The following is a 27719-nucleotide window of genomic DNA, read 5'->3' on the forward strand; positions in this document are numbered from 1 at the left end:
AATCGCTCTTGCAGCGCATTCCCCGCGGTTCACCAATCACTGGAGCTTTTAACTCCCGCTGTATCTCGTTGGCAAAATTACTCCGCCACCAGAATCTACACTCGTTTTTAGCGAGGTATTTTACGTTTCGCGTTTAAATGTACTCACTCTGCATTTAAGCACCTCCCAACCTGATGAGAAGTTGGATATATAAAATTTACTAGCGCATGATATTGACATTTATGTATATTATAATTATTTGTGCATAAAATTTAATAAAAACATATAAATTTCATATAATGTACTCCAATTGATTTTCTGTTCCCAAACAAAGAAAAATTTCCTTAACTTTTTTCTTTGAGATTCTACATACCCAGCTTAAGAGCTCAAAACACCACAGAAAATTCTAGACATTTATAAAATTTGATCTCATTGGTTTGCAAAGGCTACGAATCACGAACAGAAGCAGTGATGGCATACTATAATAATGGCAAAATTTTACAGAGAGCATTCTACGGTACAATGTCGAGCAAAATTGCCATCTTTCACTTCTGGATGTTATTTTTGTAGCATGCTAATAGCCAAATAAGAAGAATACCATTTTCCAGGGAAAATGTACCTTTTCACCTCTGGATGTTAAAAATAATTTTAAGGCCGTCTAAATATCAAAGCTTAAAAAAAATTTACGGTTTTTTCTAATATAAAAAATATTGTTTTAAGATCTGAGGCAGATTAAATCTAGTCTGGCGAATAAAAAGGGAATGTTCAAAAAAACCTAAACAACACTTTTTCTGTTGGTAAACCTGTAAACTGAAATTATGCCAACTTGGATCAGGATTCCAATGTGAACGGATCGTGGTCCAACACAACTATAGAGATGAATGACCTTTTTGAACTAATTCGTCTCCACGGGGTGGGGATTTGCCCTTTATCGTCTGTATGGCATCACTGAAATTGATAATGGTACTTTCAGATATGTTTCTGGTTCTGCAAAACATGTTTCGTCAAGACAATGGGATTGCTTATCTGGAGATTTTTTTCGTGTAATATGACCCTGTCTTGTTTCATAATTTAGAAACACTGTTATACCTTTAAGTGGGTTTTTCTGCACCCCGTGTCATGTCTACCATTGCATGCGTTCATTTAACCGATTCCAAAACCAGATGCATTTCGTCTAACATACTTTTTCAACTCAATGTTTGAAGCAAATTTAAAACATAGATAATAAAGTGCATTTATATACAATTGATTTTAGTAAAAAATAAAAGAGTTTAAAGGTAAAAACTTATTGCATTTTGAAAGATTTTGTCACAGTGATTGTGATTTATGAACACGCTATCTTTATCTTATTCAAAAGCTACGATCAAGGTTTAATTGACTGACTTACAGACTGAGGGACGAGTGAGATTTCATGTTAACTTGCTTTTCCGAAAGCTTACATGTATTAATTAAAAAATCCTTAATTTGATACACAGGCACTCTAGTGATAGTACGTGCAGTAGTGTGTAGAAGGGAGGGGAGATTGGTTCCGTTTTCATTTCCGTCAATTTTAGCCAAACGTACGATATATTATTCTAAGATTGATTGATTGATTGTATGTTGTTCAACGTCCCTCTCGAGTATTTTTCACTCATATGGAGACACCACCACTTGCCGGTGGAGAGCTGCAAATTTTGTCCTATACTCGGCATTCAGGACCATTAAGCAGTGGGGGATCTTTTTTCGTGCCAGCATCTGCTGCGACACGGGACCTCGGTTTATACGGTCTCATCCGAAGGACCAGTCTCCGTGTCCCACAGTGGGATTCGAACCCGCGACGTAAGGACTGACTTCTTACTTCGCAACTCGAGAGCAGACGCTCTAACCACTGCGCCACGTAGGCGACTATTGGTCTAAGAAGTAGCTCAAGTATCCTGCAATTCAACTGAAATCAAAAAGCATTCATTCAGTCTTACATTACTGCTATAACTGAACTCAAAAAGGTTTAGATTTGATATATAAATGTCTATTGTATGCATTAGACTAGTCAGGCATTAAGCCTGGTTAGTTATCCTGTTGTATATGTAGCAAATGCAAAATTCACATGCTAATTCATCAGACTTATTAATTGACTATGGTTATTCTAGTCTTGTCTTATGATTCTTTGCACTTCGCAATGGATCATGGGATTCAACTTCATACGGAAGTCCTGTCTTACCTGAGATTTGGTTTTGAGGATACCTCAAGGTTTGGTGAGACTTAATGCAAAAAAAGTATGTTCTCTGCTACTTATCTTTTCATCCTTAGAAATCATCTGTAATTTGTCTGCCGTGCATTCTTGTTACAAGAGGGTAAATTGTTTGACAGATTTACACCTATACAGGTGGTACCAGGGCGTTACATAATATACCCAGTGAGTAAAATAAATTATGCGGTGCAGGTAATGTATATTGTTTAATGCAGTGTTGATAGAGCGTCTCAATTGTAAGCATGCTTTGCTTCATTCTGGAACGGTTTCTAGAGTTCGGTCAACATTTTAAATAAAAATTTTGGATCGATCGCAGCAAAACCAGCGCCTTTGGTTCGTATTGCACCGAACTTTGAGTATTTTTCATTTGTTAGTTTCTTTTTTTAAAACAGAGAAAAACTTAAAAAATGTTCTGCCCCTCTCATCTACCCCGCTCAATTTCCCCCTTTTTAAAATATCTAAGTAATGCATCGTAGCAAGCCAAGGGTTTTGTGTCCATTCTATTTCCACAAAACCCGTGGCTTGCGACGATGAAAGAAACGATGTCCATGGTTTTTATCTTAATTTTAAACTACATGAACATCTCTTCTTAGAGAATTTCCGAGGAAAATTGTTGGGTTTTATATTTTCAATAAGAAGAACTTTACTCTCATATATCAATAGAAACCAAGGGCTGGGCCTTGTTCGCCCATGTCCTTTTCCAATTGGTCATATGGTTTTTTTTTTTACGTCTTTTGGTCTTTTGTAATACAATATATAACAACCACACTTGTATACAACTGAAAAAGCTGCTAAAAACAGAGAGGACTGTTGCTAAGGTCCTGTGTTCCACCAGGAACTAAAAGAAACCTTGATGAAAAATGACACTTGCATACATCTACGTAATATATTGTTTCTTAGATATTATTTTAATTATTTTGCGGAACATACCGATAGAAAATAAAATAAAACGATTTTAGATAAAATATGAATAAAGTGTATTTTATTCATCCAATATCTTAATCGCAATGATCTCGATGCTCCGTTGAAAATTAGCCTGACCTGAATGTTTGATAAATTTCCATCAAAGACGAATCAAAAGAACAATTATAGTTAATTTTGTTGATATTTCATGAATTACCCCCAACAAGTGTCTGCGTTACTAGTATATGAAGTTATGAACCACATCATTAGTCTTTTTTCGTTCCGTGCTAAGAGGTCGTGCTTTAAAAACTCGATTCTATCCAAGTCGAATCCTCAGCAACTAAAAATATTTATACATTGATATCTTCAATATTTGCTGCATATTTATTAGCTTTTATTGGCAGTTATTTTTGAAAAATTGGAGTGGATTCCTGTGTAAAAACAGTAAAAAGAAAGTAGAAATCTTTGATATAGATCAAATAATTACCCAGCACCTGGCAGCAGCAAATTCCATGCTTCGTAAATAGAGTTCGTCTGTATGATTTGGGGGTATTTATGTGAACATCGTGTTGCAACTTTAAGCTTAAGATTTATTTTATCGCTAGCTTCAAACAAAACAAGGGCGTAGTTTAAAGAGACAATGATCTGAGAATTAAAATAATGTGATACTCGGAGAGACCGACGTTACGTAAGGATACATTATTTTCAAAACTGAATGTAGGAGCGAGGTGAGGTTCAAAATAAGGATTTTTAAAGAATCTCGAATGAATCTTTCGCAACATACAACAGTGTATAACTTGCCACAAAATATTCTGAGGAAAGGGGATTCAACATTGTCCACCGAAGGGCCAAACCAGTACCGCCTTCTATGGAGAGATAATCAAGAACAAGATGTGTATGTAAAACACTGATGCCCCAGTATGGCAGCTAATGGCGAAGTTTATCAAATGCAAGTCAGATTCCATGGTCAAGGTTTAAAGATCAAAAGTGTTGTTACCCGGACATAGAAAGACCTTGTCTCGATGAATAATTGTCCAAAGGAAAGTCCAAACACCTACAGTTCAAACGTTAGAGTCACTTAATTTTTTAAGAGTGGGTCAATCTTCAAGGTCAAGGTCAAAATTAATAGTAACCAGGGGGAAGCCTTATTATAAAGAACACATGAACTATTTTAAAGCCCTAATATCAACTGTTCAAAAATCATGATCAAAGGTTTTTTTTCAAAGGTAGGTCAAACTATAAGGTTAAGGCTGAAAGGTCAAAATTGTAAACATCTACAGAAAGGATACACCTGAGAAATATGAAGGCCTTATTACTAGCTGTTCAAAATTCATGGTCACGGTCTATGTTTTAAAAGCAGATCATACTCAAAGACAAAAGTCAAATGGTCAAAAATGTTTATTATCCATAGAGAAATCTTGCCACAATGAATATCTGTAAAGTATGAAAGCCTTATCACCAAATTTTCAATAGTTATAGCCAAGGTTAAAGTTGGGTAAATTTGGCAAAAGTGGGTCAAAATTCAAGGCCATTTGGTCAAATATGTCAGTACCCATAGAAAGTCCTTGTCACAAGAAATACACATGTGAAACATGTTGAAGAAATATCTTCAACAAATCAGAAATTCTTTCATATTTCACAGGATATTCAAGGAGTCAAGTCTTTGGTTTACATTTTTCATCTCTTGACCTTGAAGTATTACTTGATTTGAAAAAAACTTTAGCCTTTGCTATAACCTGTCACACGGGGGCATCATTGTTTCACAAACACATCTTTTTGTTGTTTTTATGCCCCCGTAAACGAAGTTTCGGGGATATATAGTGTTTGGCATGTCAGTCTGTCTGTCTGTCTGCCTGTCTCTCTGTTTGTTTTTTGTCTGTTTGTCCTCAAAAACTTTAACCTTGCCCATAACTTTTGATTTAGTGGAGCTATGACATTCATATTTCCAAAGTGTGTTCCTTGTGATAAGACGTTTCTTTGGTTACCACCAAATTTGACCTTTTGACCTTGACCTTGGAGTTTGACCCACTTTTACACAAAATTTTGAACTTTTACTTTGGCCATATCTTTTGAACAGTAGATACCAGGACATTTATACTTGACATATGTATTTTTTGTGGAAAGACCTTTCATTAGATACCAACAACCTTGATCATTTGACCTTGGAGTTTGACCTACTTTAAAAATACAACCTTGACCATAATTTTTTAAGAGTTAGGACTAGGGTTTTTATACTTCATATATTTAATCCTTGTGGCAAGACCTTTTCATTTGATATCAAGAACCTTAACCCGTTGACCTTGATGTTTGACCTACTATTACACAAAAAATCCAAACTTTTACTTTGGCCCTAATTTTTAAATGGTAGATACTAGGAATTTCATATTTCAAATATCAAATTTTTTTGGCAAGACCTTTCATTTGAAACCAACAATTTTGACCTTTTGACCTTGACCTTGGAGATTTACGTACTTACGAAAAAACTTTAACCTTTTTCATAACTTTTGAACGGTAAGGGCTATGGCTTTCATACTTTAAATATGCAATCATTGTGAAAAGACCTTTAATTGGATATCAACAACTTTCACCCTTTGACCTTGACCTTAGAGTTTGACCTACTTTTTTACAAACCTTAACTTTGGCCATAACTTTTGAACCGTAGGGGCTAGGTCTTTCATATTTCACATATGTAATCCTTGTGACAAAACCTTTCATTGGATATCAAGAACCTTGACCCTTTGATCTTGACCTTGGAGTTTGACCTACTTTTTACAAACTTTAACCTTGGCCATAACTTTTGAACGGTAAGGGCCAGCGCTTTCATACTTTTACATATGTAATCTTTGAGACAAGGCCTTTCTTCAGAAACCAACAACCTTGACCCTTTGGCCTTGACCCCAGAGTTTTCCTACCTTTAAAAATGTTAACCTTGGCCATAACCCTTGAACAGGTGATGCTAGGGTTTTATATTTCACATCTGTATTTCATGTGCAAAGGCCTTACTTTAGGTACCAACATATTTGATCTGCATTTGAGAAAGCTTAACCTTCACTTTGTTGCCATACGGGGGCATCCGTGTTTCACAAACACATCTTGTTTTTTTTTTATTTTAATGAAAATAATGAGGTGGGAGATTGTAGGGGTACAGTCCCCTCCCCATTCCCAAGAGCATCTATGGTAGTGATAAATTTTTCTTGTTTCATCTTGTTCTCTATCTATCCGCTAGCTGCCGTTCTTTACTTTACTTCAACAATCATACGCAGTCTGAAGTTCGTCAGAAGGTTGCTATTTTTTACCGACATGTGACTGGCCCAAAACCTTGATTCAAAGCAGGGCACAACCTGTTTTCTACATAAAATACTTCATATTTGTCCTGATACGAGGCACACTGTACCATATCAAAGAAAACAGAACAGATGTGTACATCTGCCTCTGAGCCGATGTTCTTTTTTAAAGGATCCCTTTTGTTATTATATTTATACTGTTTCAAGAAATGCGGTTATGCTTTAGAATTTTTTTTATCTTTTAAGAACATGACTGTAAATGTTAGGCAATTTTTGTCCATGATGAACAAGTGTCGCTACAAATGCAACAAATACAGAGCAAACAAAATACTCTGCTTGCAATAAAACAACTGCTCAAAGTAGCCCATTGTGCTTTGGGCACTTTTATGATATACAATTACATGTATTAATTAGCTATCCTTACATATAAAGAAATATGCCGTTCGCAAATCGAGTAACCCTCTCCCCTCCCCCAATATGTTTGAAAGACTGTGCAATAAAACTCATCGGTCATATGTCAGTATATTTTGCTATTTTTAACTATTGGGTTCAGAAACAGTCTTCGTTTTGATAAACTGTTTACTCCCCAACCTAGTTCAAGTTCGGACAAGATCTTCCTGACCTTAACCTTGTTCACCCGACCTCCAGCCCCCTCCCCCCCCCCCCAACGCTGCATTTGACTTAAATTCAAATTTTGATATTTCTCTATTGTAAAGATAGACTAGACATATAAATTTTGGATAATTATTTGTACTTGACCTTGTCTAAATGTTTTTGTTTCAAGATCAAGTCAAAAGCTATATATAGCATCATATGAAATTGACCTCCCTCCCTTTCCAACTGAGTTGAAAATAAAGGAAATAATACGGGCATCAATATATACGGTGAAGGCATTAAATTGGGGGCTTTTGTATTATTCATTCGAGAAAACAAAGTTTAACTGTACATATCCAGAACTACCTGAATAATTTGAGATCATTTCGCTAGAACAATGTGTTTAGAAAAGCGTCAAGGTTTATGATATATACCTCAAAAAGGTTGAACCTAAATATTTATTGACCGACTTTCACATGTAAAAAGCAGCTTGCAAAGAAGAAAAGGGCAAATGCAACAATTCATGCAATATGATTACACAATCTTTCATCACATGCAGAGGAGGTTACATACCGATTCATGAGCTTCGTTTTATTGGCAGTGGCTTAGTTTAAAATCTAAATTTTCACAAAAAATCGCTTTTTTTATCTTACGGGACCCCCCCCCTTGTCTTGGGGGTTGGGGGGTTACCCACGTTAGGTGTTAATTTCCACTTAAAGGGTAATGACCCTCTGCTTTATATTCGTTAAAAAAAAAGTAATTCTCAACATTGATTTTCGTCATCAAATGCACCGGATTCAAATGGAAAATTGTATGAAGTCTGATTATTACTTACATGTACTTCAATAATTTATCTTTTTCAATTTAACCATGATATGAAGAAAATTGACTAAGAGAATAGAAAGAGCGATAATTTATTGTCACATCAATGATTTATATCTTTCTGTGAAATATGTGTATAAAAAGCGCTGCTTTTTCAATCAGAATATCACATTGTTATCTGCATTTTCCTATAAAGTACATGTAAAGAGTTTATATCCGAAAAAAAGTTTTCTTTTTTTCTTTTTTTTTTTAAATTATTTTGCTTTTTACATTGTTTATAAAGAGATTAATATATCCACAGTTTATAACAGGCAAAAAATATGGGTGTAAAATTTTAGGTCAAATTATCAAAATAAGTTTCAAAAATATTGACAAAAGAAGATAATTTGCGTATTAATTAAGTGGTTTTGAAAGAGCTGATTATAAATGACTGTAAAAGGTCTTTTAAGTATATCTCTTATCAAAATGGATGTTCTGCTTTAATCAATTAAACAAAAGGGTGTAAACTTTTCCAAATGCGTTTTTGAAAACCCAAATAAATTTCCATATAAAAAAGGGGGTTCTTTTCTTATGGGCCCGAAATCTGTGAATCCTGACTTTTATATATGAAACATGCGCGTCTTAAAGTGAAGTGGTTATCAAGGTCATTTTGGTAATTTCGACTGTGGGTTCGGATCTACCCCTTCGCCCTCATTTGTTTTTGTTCGATTCTTTTAAAAAAGAATTGACATGCATTAGAGTTTGAGTCTCGAACAATTTACCACACACGAGTGGTTAAATATTTTGACCGTAACAATATTTGGGGGGGGGGGGGGTAACTCGATGGTAGCTGATTTTTTTCCTTTGGCTCAATATTCCAACTGCTTGTATCAACACATCAAAATGTTTTGTAAACTGTTCTGATATTAGTTTGAGGTTGTTGCCGAGCCAAATCCCTTTATATTATCAATTTTCAAGACCAATGCCAGTATGTAGAACTGGTGGGGCAGGATCACGTGGTTTCAAGGTCAAAGTTCGTTTTTGAGTACAAAACTTCTGGGATTAGACAGGTGATTAGAGATAGGACAATCCTTTTTCATCTTGAACAAGAAGTGTTCAATATCATATAGTGTATACAATACACACTGTATACATGTATATACATTATATAACACTGTGCTTTTAAAGCTATTTTAAAAGTCTTGAGCAATTATAGCAACATCGAAACAAACTTCTTCATCTTCTAGTTTGTTTTTTTTTAAAATTATTTATTGTTGTTTGTTTTTTTCTGGATTGTTGTTGTTTTTATGATGCACAAGTTTCTTGATGTTCTCTATTTTTCAAAGCCGGGAGCATATACGACCCTCTTGAGAAAATGTGCTAACCTCGCAAAATATATATAGCTGCTTTATTTTTACCTCATTCTATGTAAGACATGTAAAAGGTGTTTCCACGTAAAATGCATGGATTCACTTCTCACTTTCGATACTGCACTTTTTCAAATAATTTCTCAAATACGCTTCTAAAGTTCACAATATGAAGTCAAACAGGTTAATTTCAATTTGCTGTTCTTTTTTCTGTTTCTGATTAATGTTGTAAATGATTATAGTTGAACATTTTTTAATGCTGGTGTGTGCAAGTTAAAGTAAATTTTGAATTGATATGAATATCTTGACTTTCTACCATCGGTTCAGATATCCTAATGTCTATTAAAGACAACAGTTACTCTGCAAAGAAGATTGGAGTACCCTCATGGAAAACACTTGGTCACATTTAGGATATTAAATTATAATTTATAAAGATTCAAGAATTTGTTGTATGGATTTCCCGAGACGTGACAAAAGAGAGATAACTTTGATATTCCACTCAAGATAATATTTTTGAAATCACCAAATTTGTTCATATTTTTTTCAACATTTATACGCTTTTTAAAGTAAAAAGAATTGTTTGATTTTATGAAGATTTTATTACAAAAACACTGTGCGAAGGGACGACCCCAAAGCGCTCTGACTATGGTTCATGATACTCATCGAAAAATTAAATAAGATAAATTTTCTGCACATTTACCACATCTAAATTACGATCATTATAAATTATTTTTATCCATCCAAAAAAAAAAAAAAATAAATATTATCTTCAATATTAAGTATCAATTATCTTAAATAGTATGACTATTCTTATGATTCTGTTTATTATGGCTAGTCTGCATTCAAAATTGTTCTGAAAACCTGGCTTGAAAGTAATCATTTTCTAAAAGACATGGAATTCTCTCTCTCTCTCTCTCTCTCTCTCTCTCTCTCTCTCCCCTTATTAACAGTATATCGCACCAGGGACATATAGTTCCCTGATTGCAAGTAAGTAGTTTTTGTTGAATTATATTAATTTTATAGTGCATCTAAAATTCAGGTTGAGGTAATTTAAAGGCTAAAAATGCAAAATAGAAAAATCTTATTGATCGGGATCGAAATTCCAACTCTTTGTGGGAAAGTTTTAAAAGAAAATAAATAAATAAATATGAAATAAAAGAATGTTCACTACTTTTGATTGTTAGCAAGATTTGCTGTTTTAACAGTTTGTCAACTGGTACATTTTTAAAATATTTTAGTAAATGGTATTTTTAAATTAATCGCATAAGTGTGATATTGAAATTTTGCGGTATTTAGACCCATCCTTACTGCTTGCGTGGAGAAGATCAGAAAATGAGAAATTGATGTTACAAGCTTGATTATGCGATACTAGAAAAAGATTGAATGAAAAAGGTATAACATTTTACTTAAATTACCAAATATTAAGATCAGTTAGGCTTTATTTGAAGATTTTATCTCATAATATTGTGAAATTGTTGAAAGATATCAATGATCCGATATGGGAAAAAGGAATGCTGTTCCCACAATTGAAAAAAGTAATGTAGTTTGTGCATCACAGATAGATAGCAAATTATGTTTATCTTTGTATTGAAGAAAAGAATATTTATCTTTTTAATGAGTTTAACAGTCATCTCCTTCAACATTACTATTTTATATTTAGCTATTCAGAGACATCTTTTTATTTCACTTTTCAGTTGTTCACATTAGATGAAGCATGGAAGAAGTGAAGTGGATTTTAGAATACTCTGTGAAGAACCAGCTAAAAACAGTGACAGAGGGTACTGTATTTTATGTTTAAATCAACAGCTCTAACACAAACCTCTCTCTTTCTTTATTTGTGAATTTTAAATTAGAGTTATTATTGGTACAACGTTGGTATATTAGTGAAAATGGCTGCAGAAGATTCTGAAGTAAGATCTTGTCTTCAAGAAATTGTGAAGCTTGATTTAGAAATAAAAGCACTGATCCAGGACATCCGTGAGTGTGCTTTGACGGAAGATATTTTGGAGGATCTAAACAAAGATGCAAGGCTAAAAATCGGAAAACTTCAGAAGAAAATTGAGGACTTGGAAGTGTTTGGAATAGAAGCAGATTTAGAAGAAGACAGACAAGTCATCATGAGAGATGTGGAAAACCATAAAGATAGATTGTCTAATATAATCACCTCTCTCAGACAGTCCAACTTAACAGCCAAGTTTGCCATGGAGAAAGCAAATACTGAAAAGTTGATGACCTCCAGAGGTTCAGGCATAAGGCAGAGGGGACGAAATAAAGAGAGCTTGGTCAAACAAGCTACAGCAATTACAGAAAGTTTATATGGCATCAACAAGAAATTGACGGAGCAACTGAGTCAAAGTGAGGCTACGAAAGGGACATTGATCAAGAGCTCTGGTACAGTGACAGATACAATGGAGGAATTCAAGAACATGGGAGCTCATATAGGGACTTCACAAAAATTATTGTCAAAATACAATCGTAGACAACTTACAGACAAATTTCTGATATTTCTTGCTCTAGTGTTTTTCATTGCAACTGTTTTGTACATAATTAAGAAAAGGTTATGGTAAGATTATTTAAAAAAAAAAATAAAACTTTGCTTATTGGTAATGTAAGATGGTTCACATGCATCAATGTTTATGGACTTGAATTATCAGGAACAATTTTAAGATCACAAATTAATGTTTAATATTAATGGTTTATTTTAAATACCTTACCTGTGATTTGTATAGGAATTTTGTACTGCTTGATGCATATTACTTATTGATGAATTGGAGTATGTGTTCACTTAGCAAATCTAAACATGCTAAATGTGGTTCAAAAACTGTAGCTACACTTATTCTTTGGTGTGATTAATAATTATGGATCGATTTATTAATTTTGAACATGTGCAATGAAAATGAATAATTTATGTGAAAAATAATACGTGAAGAATAGCAAATAATCTATGAATTTAATGAATAAATTATGAAAAAAAGGCATATATTATATTTTTTTTAATTAAGTTCATTAAAACATACTTGGATATCAGCAAAGCATTTTTGTGGAGGTTTTGGATGTTCAGAAAAAACATGGAAGGGCCGGGATGGTTTGGGCTCCCTCAAAATACAACTGTGAGCAGGAAAACTTATTTATGGGTAAAAGTGGGAATTTAAAGTTAACCACTTAAGGTTTTTGAATCTTTTAAATTGAAAGGTATGTGAGAGAGTCAACATTAAACAAAGATTTTTAGAACTTTAAGATATGAAGGTTTATTTGAGAAAACTCAAAAACTTAGGCATTGTGTTAAAAATTGATTCATGTGGGACGAAACACTGTCAGAGGGTTCGGAATCTTAGAACATGTAGAAGGATGAAGGAGTTTACTTAAATCCCTGATCTTTAACTAAAAGAAATGGAAATTACTGTCAAAGTAGAATTTTTCAGGAGACACAAATTTTAAATTTTTCCCTGTATTTAATTTTAGCAAGAAGTAATTTTGGCTATTTTATCGTGCATTAAGACCTAAATGTAACCTCTTATGTAGAATAAATTGTTGCTGATGTCTTTGTTTAGTGATCTCAACACCCTTGCTAGAAATTCCAAAATCGAATCTTCTCTCAAATTTCTACTGATACAGTATATGAAATTGTTTTTATAGCTTAAGGCTCATCGATACTCTGATAAGAGAGATAACTTTAAACGACATAAATGTCTATTATTCCTATATAAATTTGTCAAGTTGAATTATCTTTTTTGTCCAATTGTGCCCTTAAGTTATGCTCTAATTTTTTTGTATTTTACTTAAAAAAATAATTTCTATTGGAAAATCATAAGAATTAAAGAATTTCAAAAAATTTATATGACCTAGCAGAGGATTTATGAACCTAAATTAGAGAAAAAATTAATTCAGACTTTATGAAATTTTTAAAGGCTTTTCACTGAATGACACCCTCTTAACATTTCTAAAGCTATCCACTATACAAGATGTTTTAATACTTTCATCTAGCTGTATTGTCCCGATTTGCTGGACAGTTGTCTGACCTGGGAGTATCCGATGTCCAGTTGGCTTGCAGTACTTTACACGACATCGTCCACAATTTCCCATCAGATCCAATCAAATTAGAGCTTGCAGTAGATCTAATGGACTTCATTTATGTGTCGTGTCCCAATGCAGTTGTGTTTAAACTCTATTCCAAACTAGTTGTTGGTCTTAAAATGCTGGTGAGTACCGGTACTGATAAAACCAATTTTTTCAGGTTTTGTATCATTTTTTAACATTTAAACTCAGAATAAATGAAATGGTGAAAAGCTTTTTGATAATAATTTAAAAGAGATGTTAGATGATTGATTTTATAAAAATACATAAGAATTTTTTAATAATGACAGTAATATCTTAATGTTCATCAGTTGCATGGTGTAATATGCATAATGGTGATGATTCCTGAATTTTGTTTTTTCTTTTAGGTTTTGCTACATATGCTCAAGAACAAAGAAAAGGATTGTCTATCAAAGCTAACGAAATACTTCCCCCGTAAGAAGCCTGAATTCCCAGAAGTGGTTTGTATATCTGTACAATGCAATATAGTCAAAGTGAATCTCAAAGACTGCAAAATACAATGTACCATATTTATCATATTAAGCACCCTGGTTGCATAGAAAAAGGGGTGATTTATACTGTAGACATACTTCTTTAGACTGTCACTATATGCCTTGCATTTATATTAAGTATGCTTTGACAAATTTTCTGTGAAAATTTGTGACCGCGTACATAGCGTAAGTTAATACTACGCAGAAAAAAGTACTTCTACAGTATTAGATATTAGCTGCTATAAATTTGGTACTGTGTTACAATACATATACCCGGTACATTAAAAAAAATACATTTAGAGACGCATCCTCATCAAAAACACATTTTGAAAAAATGGTACATGCTTTTCATTTTTTTAAATTCTTACAAAATCATTTCAAATTGCATGTAAAATAATGACTTGATTGAACTTTTTCTAAAAAATTGTTATATTTTTCAAGTTATTTATATTTTTTTGTATAATATTATTTTAAAAAATGTCATTTCTATCAGTGTCCTCAGCAGTTGTCTCGGCTCCACATGGTTCACATGAACTTCCGAAAGTTTTACCTCCCCTTACTCGCCAACAGCAGACGAGCTGAGGCTTACTTTCGAGAGGAGTTTTCAGAAGAGTACGGAGAAGAATTTCATGAAGCCTTGCAGAAGATGTGTACCTGGTTTGTGGACAAGATTCAGGGCTATTTTCCTGAGCCTATGTTAGCACAGGTAAAGCAATAATGTATGCCCCTATGGATACCTTTGATAACATAGGGATTCATAAAAACTTTCCATACATTTGACTTTTCTTGGTTAGATTTTCTTTTAATATGTATAGAGCATATATGATAACACAAGATATAATTGTTAGTCAATATGTAAAGAACATGAATATGTCAAAGTCAGTACACTGTACCTCAATATCTTGAATTCTTAGGTATCTTGAAGTTTTTTAACCCATCGAGTTAAAGATAAATAGGTCTGACTGTCTTAAAACTGATAGAAGAGTTTAATACATACAGTTTGCAGATTGTTTTCATATTTGGTTGTTGTCTGTGAGCAAAAAGACTAAAAAAAATTTTATATCAGATATTGGAAAATCCTGACATCTTGAAAGACTGCCAGCAAGCTCCAGAAATCCAGATGTTATTGGATGTTATCCATGACAAGTCAACTTTGACCTCTGATGACCTTCTTGAACTCCTTGCAATGGTGGATCCCTCAAATACCCAAGACCGGGTACAGGTCCCCAATACTATATCTTTATCACCAAGAAGGTGATTTTCACAGAAAAAGTTTCAGGTCATGAAATGTAAATTATTTGTTTCTTGTCAATATTTCTGTTTGAAAGTTTATTTTGTATCGACTGTTTTTCATACATGCCAACTTTCCCGATTTAGGCGGGATCCTCCCGATTTTACCCTTTCATCCCGCGTTCCCGATCGGGAAAGCAAAATTGCCCTTGTTTCCCGATTTGAAAAAAAAAATCACCAAAATTTCCGATTTTAAAAGTAATTCCCTACCGCTGAATTTTGACAATCGGGATAACAATGTCAGACTTGTTTAATCAATGCACACAGATAAGTTTCATTGTTTATTTAACCAGATGTTAATTAGGCCTAGACACAGGAAATCACTTCACGCTTGAACGCACGAAGTTGTCCACTGGAGCAAGAAGCTTATAGCTTGGGGCAATTAGGGGATTATCTTGTTAGTTTTAAAGGGTATGCAAGGTGAAACACATAGATTAACTAGATAGTTGTTTGTCATTTTATTAAAAATATAAATTAAAGACAACAGAATGCAAATCAAACAATAAAAACGGAATCAAAAGAGATCGTTTTTTGAAAACGAAAGTAGAAAACTAATAAAGCATAGCTGCTGATTTTATCTACCTATAATGAAAAATATTGTAAAGTTTGCCAGTTAAAATATTATTAAAAAATTAAGATGAAACAATCAAGTGTATGTCAATTAGAAATTCTTTTCCCTCCCTTCTCCCAAAAGTAATATGTTAGGTAGATCTATGTGCATGACTTAAGGAAATACCCACATGGCACCATCAAGCCTGACAAATTTCATGACTGTAAAAAAAAATAATTTTGTTTTGGATAGGTGGTATAAATTTCTGTAAATTTAATATCTTATTAGAATTTCTAATTAATTGAAATATAAATAAAAAATGTTTCTAGAAACAGGACTTTACAGTATCAACACCTCATTTATTTTTAGCCTTTGAAAAAAATGATTTTAAAGTTGTACAATTTTCAATTTTTCACTAAATTCTGTCCTGGCAAAAAGAAAAAAAGTTGTTTATATATGTAACTAAACACCCCTTCTTTAGTGAGAGAGGCACCAGTATTTTAGCAAAAATATTTCAATTTTGAGTGAGAAAAACATTTTTTGTGGTAAATTAATCCTTGAGTTTTATTGATAAGTGATATCAATATTATAAATTAAAAAAAATCATTTCATAATCATTTAATTTCACGACAAAATGTCGCGAATTTAAAGCTTTGAAAATTGTCGTCACGTGGTAAATCCCCCATGGGAATTTTCAAAAGTTGGCATGTATGCTGTTTTTGAAGAATGAAAAGTAAACAAGAAAGACATGCATACTTAGTAGTACATATATCAGGCTTTGGGCCTGGAAAAAGTGTTTTTAAAAAAATGATAATATTTCAAAGTACAGCTCAACGCACTTTTTAAGCTCACAGGGTTTTTTGCACAAATTAAGGTCACATTGTTGTAATAAATATTACCATTTTTCGAACTGCATTACAATGACATAACCCTTTGTTATATTACATATATAATGTTCAAGCATAGATGTCTTTTAAAATTATTATCTTAAGTTTTCAAAGTGGCTGTTTTAAGGGGAATGTATATGTATATGGTACGATGTTTCGACTATACGATTCTACCATAAATTTTTACAAATTGTATAAAACAAGCTTTCCTTGACACCATGTAGTTGAAATTTTCAAATTTTCTTCTTAAAGGTGAGTATATTTTAAAATTCTTTGTTCATTTACCATACTCCTCTTGGTTTTGTCGAAATGTAGTGCCAGAAAAGGGATAACATTGCAGAAGGAAACCACACTACAGGGTGGGATAATGAAGTATTGTTAATTTTTTAAAATAGTAAATTCCTTCTATGAAAAGGAAAATTTCTTTGTATTTAGTTTGAAAGGTTAGAATTTTGTAATGGGATGAATTTCTCATGATTTTAGATTTTAGAAGTTGACTCTGATAAATCTAACCTTATTAAAATACAAAGCAGTCAAACAGATGAAAAATACTATTATCACCCCGAGCTAAAGAGTCAAAATGTACAGGAAATACAAGTTACAGTAGCTAAACTGTGCCTGTGTCTACGTTTCTGCCAAGAGCTATTGCTTTCAAAAGAACAGAAAAAAAGACAGCTGCAATTGGCAAGACACCACAAAAATGCAAATGAGAATAGTTATTATTTTTCAGCCATGAAAATATCAAAGTTCTACCAATTGATATGTGTGAATTATGTTTTAGTAAATGAAATAAAGCTCAAATAATGTTAAAAAATAATTTTAAGATGTATTTTGATGCCTCGATACACAATATTACATCATAACAATGTGACCTTAATTTGTGCGAAAAACCAAGTGCACTTAAAATGTGCGTTGAGCTGTATATTAATATGTGTTAAACTGGCTTGACTAACTTCATCCTTGAAAATGGAACCAAAAACAGAAAGTTTACATTCTGTGGCCTTAATTTTGTTGTTGCATGGTAGCATGATTGGTTATTTTATATAGGTTCTTTTTGTTCAATTTTTTTTTGTTTAAAGTCATAAAAATTAAGTGCAGTAAACTTTATCTAAAGTGGTAGTACCAGTTTTTGTTTGATTTGAGGAAAAACTAGTGCAATACAATACACTGTACTATAAAATAATCAAATTTTCATCTCCATGAATGATTTTAACTGTTCATAAAGATATTTCATGGATTTTATCAATAAAAAAAAAACAATTCAAAAATATTACTTGTATTGAAACTTTTGAACTAATTCAGAAGGCCAGATAGAATGACATTTTGAGTGAATTAAAACATTTTGATCTGTGTATCAGCTTTTATTCAGTTAAATGGCTTTGATGCATTGAAAATTGTTGAAAAACCTCTATGATTTTTATACCCCTCTGGAAGAGTTGTGAAATGATATTGTTTAACATTTGATGGAATTGATACCCAGGCGTTCAATGCAGTAGCTAAGTCTTAAATGCCTTAATTATTCTATCGAGTATCTAACTTAGAAGTTGAAAGTAAATTTTGATGTTTTACTAGGTCAAAGGTCAAGGACACCATGGCATATGTGATTTTCATTTCCAAATGATATCAGGAATTCAGTTAAATAGTTGAGATTTTTTTACTTACTGAATGCTTAGGGCATAATGACTGATCATTATTTATCTTGAAAAGCCTGATGTGAGGTTCAAGGCCATTATTGCAGATTGGAGATGATATAGGAAAGATAAATTCATGAAAATGTTTTTCAGAGGTTCAGAAGATTTTGGTTATAGGCATCTTTGATTCAATATTTTTTTTTTCTCTCTGGCTTTTTTTCAAAGGGGCATGAAACTTTATGACTTGGATACAAGAAATGTGCATTTATTATTGAAGATATGATGTATCCTTCCATTGAAATAATTTTAACAAATTCAAGAACAGCAGAGAAGGAATTTGAAAGCATGAATTTTGAATGTTCAGACAGTAATGAACCACAAATGTAACAGAGTCTAATTATATATCATTCTTTATTGACTAAAAGAGATAGTATTTTGTTTTTTTTTCTGAAGAAAAAGTGTTTGTGCTTGACAAAACTTATGAATGAAAATGTAACATGTATGATTTTGTTTTTCAGATGCAGTGCAGACACTGCAGAGGATGGGAACTTTGTAATAAACTCTTGTAGAAATCAAAATAATCATTGTAACTCATGCAGAGACAAAAATTGCTCAGGAATTGAAAATTTTACTTTCATTTTGTCAGAAGGAAATGACAATGAATTTGAAAAATCTAGGAACAGTTTGTGTAATAAATCTGTTGAGCCAAAGATTTTAAATGTGAACTCAGGAAGAGGTGTAAATAATGAAAATTTTCTACGAAGGAAAGTGACAAAAACAACATCCCAGAAATCTCCCGATTCTACAGTGATAGCTTCTGAACATTCCAAGGCTTCATGTTTTCGGGAGGGTCAGTTTTGTGAGGACCTGAATACTGCTTTGTCCTCTGAGGAAATGCCCTCAGTGACTCTTGAGGACCAGTCATCTAGGAGGAACATTCCTTGTGAAAATTCTCCAGAGGATCTGAACATTGAGATGGAAACAAGGTTAATAAAAACTTCCTTTACTCTAAATTACTGTACAGTTGAGCCTCTAAGCAAAGCATCAAGATTCTTCATAATTTGTAGGTTAAAATATTCATTCTGTTCCACAAAAATTCTTTCGGAATGTAAAGTGTGTAGATTATTTGTGTCCATAAAAATGAGGCTGCACTGTACATGTCTCAAATTGGGATGATTTTGCATTAAAAATTTCTTATCTGTTATACTCTCATGCATTTCCGTAGAAACTACATTATTTTGTAACTGTGACTGGTGTATATTTCAGGTGTCAAAGGGATAAAGATGTGGATATTGATAAAGCTGGTAAGAATATTAACTCATGAAGACTATTGAGAACTTGAAACTTCAAAATATTGATCTGTATATTTAATAGAAATTCATTAGGTTAAAGAAGAATTAAAAGTTAGCACAGATATAAGTCATTTTGAATTATTTAAATATGTTTTTGAAGAAATTCTTTTCTGTAAGTTCAGGTTTTACAAGTATATTTATAAAAAAAAATTTAAAAATTCTGTTTTTCATTTTCATAAATATTTTTAGGTCACCTGAGTAAACTCAGGTGACCTATTGCTATCCGTTGTTGTCCGTCGTCGTGCGTCGTCCGTCGTCCATCGTACGCCGTGCGTTAACATTTGAACATTTTCAGCTTCTTCTCTGCAACCACTGACCCAATTTCAACCAAATTTGGCACAAAGCATCTATGGGTGAAGGGGAGCAAAAATTGTGAATTTCATGATCCCTGCCCCCCTGGGGCCTGAGAGGTGGGGCCAAAACCACAAAAATAATGCAATCTTTAAAAATCTTCTTCTTTACTCCTGGACATCATGCAGTCAAACTCTTTGCATGATTGTAATCAGCATTGAGTCCTCCACCGAAATTGTGAAATTCATGGCCCTGGGGTCAGGGGTTCTAGTGCTAGGGCGGGGCTAAATAAGTATATGGTGAAAAAGCATTATTTCTTTGAAAATCTTCTTCTCTGCTCCTGGGTATTAAATAAACCAACAAAGTACATAGTTATGATGAGCAAGGGTGCCTCTACCAAAATTGTGAATTTTATGGCCCCAAGGCCAGGTGTTCTGGTGTTAGGGTGGGGCTCTATTGATCATATAGTAAAAATACATGATTTCTTTGAAAAATCTTCTTCTTTGCCCCTGGGTATTAGATAAACCAAGTAAGTAAAAAGTTATGATGAGCAAGAGTGCCTCTACCAAAATTGTGAATTTTATGGCCCCAGGGTCAAAGGTTCTGGTGTTGGGGGGGGGGGGGGCTCTATTGATTATATAGTGAAATTACATGAATTCTTTGAACATCTTCTTCTCTGCTCCTAGGTATTGAATAAACTAACCAAGTGCATAGTTATGATGAGCAAGAGTGCCTCTACAAAAATTTTGAATTTTATGTCTCTAGCATCAATGGTTCTGGTGGGGGAGGGGGGGGGGTTATTGCTTATAAAGTGAAAGTACATGAATTCTTTGAAAATCTTCTTCTCTACTCCTAGGTATTAAATAAACTAACTAAGTACATAGTTATGATAAGCAAATGTTCCCCAACCAAGATTGTGAATTTTATGGCACCAGGGTCAAGGGTTCTGGTGTGTGTGTGTTGGGAGGGGGGGGGGGTCTCTATTGATTATATTGTGAAAATATGTGAATTCCTTGAAAATCTTCTTCTCTGCTCCTAGGTATTATATAAACTTACTAAGTGCATAGTTATGATGAGCAAGTGTGCCTCAACCAAAATTGTGAATTTAATGGCCCTATCATCAAGGGTTCTTGTGTGTGTGGGGGGGGGGGGGGGCGCTATTGATTATATAGTGAAATTAGATGAATTCTTAGAAAATCTTCTTCTCTGCTCCTTGGTATTAAATAAATTATCTACGTGCGAAGTGATGATGATCAAGAGTGCCTCAACAAAAATTGTGAATTTTATGGCCCCAGGGTCAAGGGTTCTGGTGTTGGGGGGGGGGGGGGCTCTATTGATCATATGGTGAAAATATGTGAAAAATATGTGAATTCCTTGAAAATCTTCTTCTCTGCTCCTAGGTATTATATAAACTAACTAAGTGCATGGTTATGATGAGCAAGTATGCCTCAACCAAAATTGTGAATTTAATGGCCCTATCATCAAGGGTTCTGGTGTTGGGGGGGGGGGGCTATTGATTATATAGTGAAATAAGATGAATTCTTAGAAAATCTTCTTCTCTGCTCCTTGGTATTAAATAAATTATATAAGTGCAAAGTGATGATGAGCAAGAGTGCCTCAACAAAAAATTGTGAATTTAATGGCCCTATCATCAAGGGTTCTGGTGTTGGGGGGGGGGGGGCTCTATTGATCATATGGTGAAAATACATGAATTCTTTGAAAATCTTCTTCTCTGCTCTTAGGTATTAAATAAACTAACTAAGTGCATAGTTATGATGAGCAAGAGTGCCTCTTCAAAAATTGTGAATTTTATGACCCCAGGGTCAGAAGTTCTGGTGTTGGGAGGGGGGGCTTTATTGATTATAAAATGAAAATACATGAATTCTTTGAAAATCTTCTTCTCTGCTCCTAGGTATTAAATAAACTAAGTAAGTGCATAGTTATGATGAGCAAGAATGCCTCTTCTAAAATTATGAATTTCATTGCCCCAGGGTCTGGGGTTCTGGTGTTGGGGTGGGGCTCTATTGATTATATAGTGAAAAACATTAAATCTTTGAAAATTTTCTTCTCTGTCTCCGGGCCTGAAGCAGATGAACTACCTATATAGTTAAGATGGGCAAGGGCCCTAATCTTGCAGAATTGTGAATTCAATGCCCCAGGGTCAGGGGTGGGGGGGGGGGGGGCTCTACTTATATACTGAAAATAAGTTAATTGTTTGAAATCTGGTCCTTTATATATATAAAACATTTATTTACTTTTTATAGGCAATTTTAAGGATGCCTTTTAAAAATTTGTGCAACCTAGGGTCAGGGGTTTATGTCAGAGTTTTAGGGGCACTACTGATTATTGATGAATATTACTGATTAGTTGGAGTGCATTTTTGTTCCCCTACCCTGTGTATGGGTATTCAGTAACCAAGCTAAGCAACTGCTAAGTTTATTGTTATGATGATCAATGGTGCCTCTTTCAAAATTGTGAATGCCATATAGCATCTGGCTTAAAACATGAATCAAATTCAATACACTGTTACTGGAAAGTTGTTGCATAATGCTCAGGTGACCTATAAGGCCCGTGGGCCTCTTGTTTCATAAAAAAGGACTTGAACCTTTTTCTAAAGCAAATTTTTACTGCCAAAATTTCTTTGCAACTAAAACAATTTTCCATTTTCTGATAAAGAAAATGCCCAAAAATATGCTTTAAAGTTTATATCAGTCTTAATACCTGAATAGAAATCTTTTTTCAAAAGTGAAATTTTCCAGATCGGTTTTTCAGTTCGTGTCATATTCCCCATATAATTTCACAAGGTACATTTGCAATATTTCAACATGCATGAAATGGTCAGTAATTATGTTCCCCAAACGAAGTTGGGGAACATATTGTTTTTACTCTGTTTCTTATTATTATGTTCCCCAAACGAAGTTGGGGAACATATTGTTTTTACTCTGTTTCTTATTATTATTATTATTATTTTTCTTCTCGGGAAAATTTTGTCCGCGAATGATCTTGTAAAGTACACATCCGATTAAGGGGAAACCTTTTTAGGGTAAGTGGGCATGTTATGTAGATGTGCGGAACGAAGGTCATTTTGCGCGCACGTGCTTGCAAGAGCGCGCACGTGCAACACGTGGAATGACCAATATACTTGAAATTGCTGTAACTTTTACATTTTTCGATGTAATGCTTTGATATTTAGAATATGTAGACATATTATAAATGTAGATAAGATGACATTGTCAACATGCCATTTTGTGTGCACGTGCTTGCAAGAGCGCGCACGAGCAACACGTGAAATGACCGATTTAATTGATATCGGCGTAAATTTTTACCTTCTTGATGAAATGCTTTGAAACTCGTAATATAAGGATATAGTTGTAGCATAGACAATATGACATGGTCAAAATAGCAAGATCTCACGCGCATGCACGTGCACTTCGCTCTGATTGGCTGAAACTAAAATCTCAATATCTTTCTTGTTTTTTGATGAAATCCTTTGAAATTTTGAACATAGCCATGCATTAGGATATCCTACAACATCATATATAACAATTTTCGTGAAAACACGTGCATGCACGTGCGCTGCAATCTGATTGGCTGAAACTTTAAATAGCTATAACTCCCTTGGTTTTCAACCAAACAGGATGGGATTTGGAACATAGATAGATATAATAGACTTCTACAAGAAGGTTTGATCACAATGCACAACCGTACATGTGCATGAACGTACGCTGCAATCTGATTGGCTGAAACTTTAATCAGCTATAACTCCCTTGGTTTTCAACCAAACGGAGTGGTATTTAGAACATAGATAGATGTAATGGACTTCTACAAGAAGGTATGTCACCATGCTCATGTATGCACGTGCGTGCACGTGAAATAAGTAAAATCAAAAATACAATTGAATGAGCGTATTTTTTAATACTTTTGGATTAAATACTTTAATATTTAGTATATTAAAGTATATAGATTGTGTAAACAAGATGATATGGTCATTACGCACATGCGCATGCGTGCAATGCTAAAATTTGAATGAACTTTGTACCCTTCTCGGTAAACGTTGTTAAAGTCTCAAATGCATAAAGTTTGTCTTATTTAATGAAGCTTACAGGGAATATGGCACCAAAAGGGAAATGGGGAGCGTTTGGGGAACATCTGTAACGGTTCCCGTTACAATTAGCACTAGTTATTATTATTATTATTATTATTTTTCTTCTTCTTCCTGGAACTTTTTTGTCCGGGAATGATCTTGTAAACTGTTCGTCCGATGTAAGTAAAACCTTTTTAGGGTTAGTAGACATGTTATGTAGATTTGCGGAATCAAGGTCATTTTGCGCGCACGTGCTTGCAAGAGCGTGCACGTGCAACACGTGAAATGACCAATATAATAGATATAGCCACAACTGTTCTATTTTTAAATGAAATGCTTTGAAACTCATTATGTGAGGATATATTAGTAGTATAGACATGACGACATGGTGAAAATAGCAAGATCTCACGCGCATGCACGTGCACTTCGCTCTGATTGGCTGCAACTAAAGTCTCAATATCTTTCTTGTTTTTTGACGAAATCCTTTGAAATTTTGAACATAGCCATGCATTAGGATATCCTTCAACATGAAATAAAGCAATTATCATGAAAACACGTGCATGCACGTGCGCTGCAATCTGATTGGCTGAAACTTTAAACAGCTATAACTCCCTTGGTTTTCAACCAAACAGGATGGGATTTGGAACGTAGATAGATATAATGGACTTCTACATGTAGGTATGGTCACCATGCACATGCATACACGTGCGTGTACATGTGCTGCAATCTGATTGGCTGAAACTTTAAACAGCTATAACTCCCTTAGTTTTCACCCAAACGGGGTGGAATTTAGAACATAGATAGATGTAATGGACTTCTACAAGAAGGTATGGTCACCATGCTCATGTATGCACGTGCGTGCACGTGAAATGAGTAAAATCAGACATACACTTGAATGAGCGTATTTTTTAAAAAATAATTTTGGATTAAATACTTTAATATTCAGTATATTAAAAATATAGATTGTGTAGACAAGATGATGTGGTCATGATGCATTCACATATGCACGCATGCAATGCTAAAGTTTAAATGATTTTTGTACACTTCTTTGTTAATGTTGTTAAAATCTCAGATGCATAGAGGTTGTCTTATTTAATGAAGCTTACAGGGAATATGGCACCAAAAGGGAGTTGGGGAGCGTTTGGGGAACATCTGTAACGGTCCCCGTTACAATTAGCACTAGTTTAACTTGCAATCATCTGAGCATTCTGTTGAATATTTCTATGAGTTTTTCTGATAACCTTTGACAGGAGAAGATATGCACATTGTGACACTGGAAGACCTAAGTGATACAGAATTGTCAGTTTCTGACATTGACAAGTTTTCAGACCTGGAAAATGACAACCAGCAGGTATAACTAACAAATCAGTTAATTTATCTACAGAATAATGCATATTATAATCTCCAACAGGCGCGAATCCAGAATTTTTTTCCAGGGGGGGGGTCCACCCCAGTCAAAAAAAAAAACAATCCCAGAAATTTCCTGACAAGCAAAAAAAAAAAATTATAATAAAAAATTACACTCGCCCAAACGTCACAAACCTATTTCGTGTTTGGAAGGGGGGAGGGGGGGTTATGACTTCTTTTGCCTCAAATCTTTCACTTTTCCTACCTATTCCACACATAATCGCATTTACCAGGGGGGTCCATGGCAACTTTTTTCTTGCTTTAGTATATACATTTTGTAACCTTGGAAATTCCATGGGGGTTCCTGACCCCCCCGACCCCCCTCTAGATCCGCCCATGTCCAATCTCCCTCCAAAGTTAAAACAATTTCTCAATGAATTAATTACAACTCATATTATGTAGAAATGCTGGTATGCTATATGTAATATGTCATGAACATTCATATGAAAAAAGATGCGCAGAAAAAAATGTAAACCGGCAGATTTACCTCCCGTAAAACAGAGTGTTGATTGAAATTTGTGTGTTGTCATTACAATTTTTCAGCACGAGACAAAAATAAGTAATTATAAAGTGATTGGAAGTTGTTTAAAAAATAAGAATACAATTACAAATTTAATCAAATATATGTTTAGAAATGTAGTGTTTAAAAGCATACTACTATAAGATTTTGTACATCTCTTGACTCAAGTACCAGTGCATGCTTCAAGGATGAAATTAAATATTTTAAGCCAAGATCATTAATAATTAGTGGTTAAAGATCTCAGAGAGATAAATTTATTTTCAGCAAATAGAGTTTACCTCGGATTCATCGGGTGGTGAAATTACTTTAGAAAGATATCAGGTGCCAGATATCAACATCCACAGACGCCAGCAATCTACACCATTTTGTGTTGTCAAGCTGTTTAAAAGCCAAGTAAACATTTTATCATCTTATAAAGCATCAAATTTTTGTTACAGTAAAGAAAGTGAAAAGTATGCATATTAGCATCTTCGCTAGCCAAGGGTTTCTGATACGCTACTCTCCTCATAAACCCTTGGCCTACGGTGTTCATAGAAATCAGGATTTTTGTCCAGAGTTCTGATTGGATTTCAGTACATACAGGTCGACTAATCAGCAATTGTTTTTTGTAAATGACGATATTTGCGTTCGGGATACATCTTCACTCTTTAATCTGGGAAATGAAAAACGCAAGTAAACGATCCGTAAGATAACATTCAATTCTATGAATAGCCATGGTGTCATCCAATATCTTCTAAATATGTGATTAAGAATCTATATTGAAGCTTCAGATTTGTTCTATAAATAATGAATAAACATAATTCATTTATTGCTTCTTAATTATTCTTGAAAAAACTTTGATTTAATTTTTTTTAACACGTGTCTTTACTTCTGGCGATGACGCAATCTGTGCGTACCTGATAGATTCGAGATCATGTGACGGAAAAAAAATCCTGTCTTTTGACTTCACCGTATGCCAAGGGATTATGAGGAGAGGAGCATATCAGAAACCCTTGGCTAGCGAAGATGGCATATTAGTATTATAAAGATATTTCGAATCACTAGTAGTTCCTTTTTTAGTACATTTCTCGGGAGACTGGTACCAAGAATTATTTTTCAGGAAAGTTTTTCTGTAAAACTCTGAAACAATTCATTATTTAAAAAGAGGTGATATCATCTAAGACTTTTGATTAACACATGTACAGGTGTAGTTCCTCACTTAAGTAAAACAAGCTGATAACGAAGTGTTTGCAGGAATGGACAATTTTGCTTTGTTATATCTAAAAATGTAGGGGAATGAAAATCACTCATTGACTGCTGTAAGCGTCAATGCAGTTGTTGTAAGCGTCAATGCAGTATAAGCGTGTTCTTTATAAATGTGTTTTACTCTATATTTTTTTACTTTCAGGTCTTCAAGAATCACAGTATTTACTCTTAAAGAAGACTGAATGCCATTTCTGGAGTGTTGTTTTTTTTTTTATCTTAAAAAAGTTCCATGTTCATTTGCTCGTCATTTTATAAGTAGCATTTTGAAATATTTGAATTTCATATAAAACAGTTTTTAAAAAAATGTCTTATTGTTCTATATTGACCTAAGTTGATGGATTGAAAAACAATAAATAAACCGTAGTCATCCAAAGGCAACAAGTTGTTATACAGGAAATTCAAGGAAACAACGCTCAAGTCAAGAAATGTCATATATAAGGCAAAGTTTTGGTTGTGCATCCCCTTAAAGGAACATCTATGCAATATTGTTTTTGTTTTGGATTTATGGTTATATGGAAATGGACCTATTATATATAAAACTCTCAGAAATTGTAGGTCAGATCCAGCATTTCAGGCACATGCTCAGAGCATGTGTCTCTAGACATTTCTTTTAATTTTTTATCATCACATAGTAATTATTATAATAATGCCTGAGATTCAAAGCAGATGTGATAATGCACATCCCTAGATGCGTCATCCATGCAAGATATCAGAGATTATGCTTTAAGTTTACTTTGAAATA

At 33.8% G+C, this 27719-nt stretch overlaps 2 protein-coding genes across 2 annotated transcripts; both read left to right on the forward strand.

Moving 5' to 3' along the window:
* The first annotated feature begins 10464 nt into the window (after nucleotides 1–10464).
* LOC134266895 (uncharacterized) lies at nucleotides 10465–27276 on the forward strand. The gene is made up of 11 exons (XM_062749099.1): nucleotides 10465–10547; nucleotides 10850–10933; nucleotides 13140–13354; nucleotides 13598–13690; nucleotides 14214–14426; nucleotides 14787–14974; nucleotides 18597–19064; nucleotides 19345–19382; nucleotides 25056–25156; nucleotides 25997–26125; nucleotides 27120–27276. Exons 2-11 carry the CDS (start codon nucleotides 10870–10872, stop codon nucleotides 27147–27149), a joined length of 1539 nt encoding a protein of 512 aa, XP_062605083.1. The 5' UTR covers nucleotides 10465–10547; nucleotides 10850–10869; the 3' UTR covers nucleotides 27150–27276.
* Nucleotides 10927–12077, forward strand: LOC134266896 (vesicle transport protein SEC20-like). Its single transcript, XM_062749100.1, has one exon. The coding sequence runs from the start codon at nucleotides 11045–11047 to the stop codon at nucleotides 11720–11722; it is 678 nt and encodes a 225-aa protein (XP_062605084.1). The 5' UTR covers nucleotides 10927–11044; the 3' UTR covers nucleotides 11723–12077.
* Nucleotides 27277–27719: the final 443 nt, after the last annotated feature.

The sequence above is a fragment of the Saccostrea cucullata genome, unplaced genomic scaffold (genome assembly GCF_032062105.1).
Source record: "Saccostrea cucullata isolate Sc308-1 unplaced genomic scaffold, CSIRO_AGI_Scuc_v1 ctg243, whole genome shotgun sequence".
In the NCBI taxonomy this organism is placed as follows: Eukaryota; Metazoa; Mollusca; class Bivalvia; order Ostreida; family Ostreidae; genus Saccostrea; species Saccostrea cuccullata.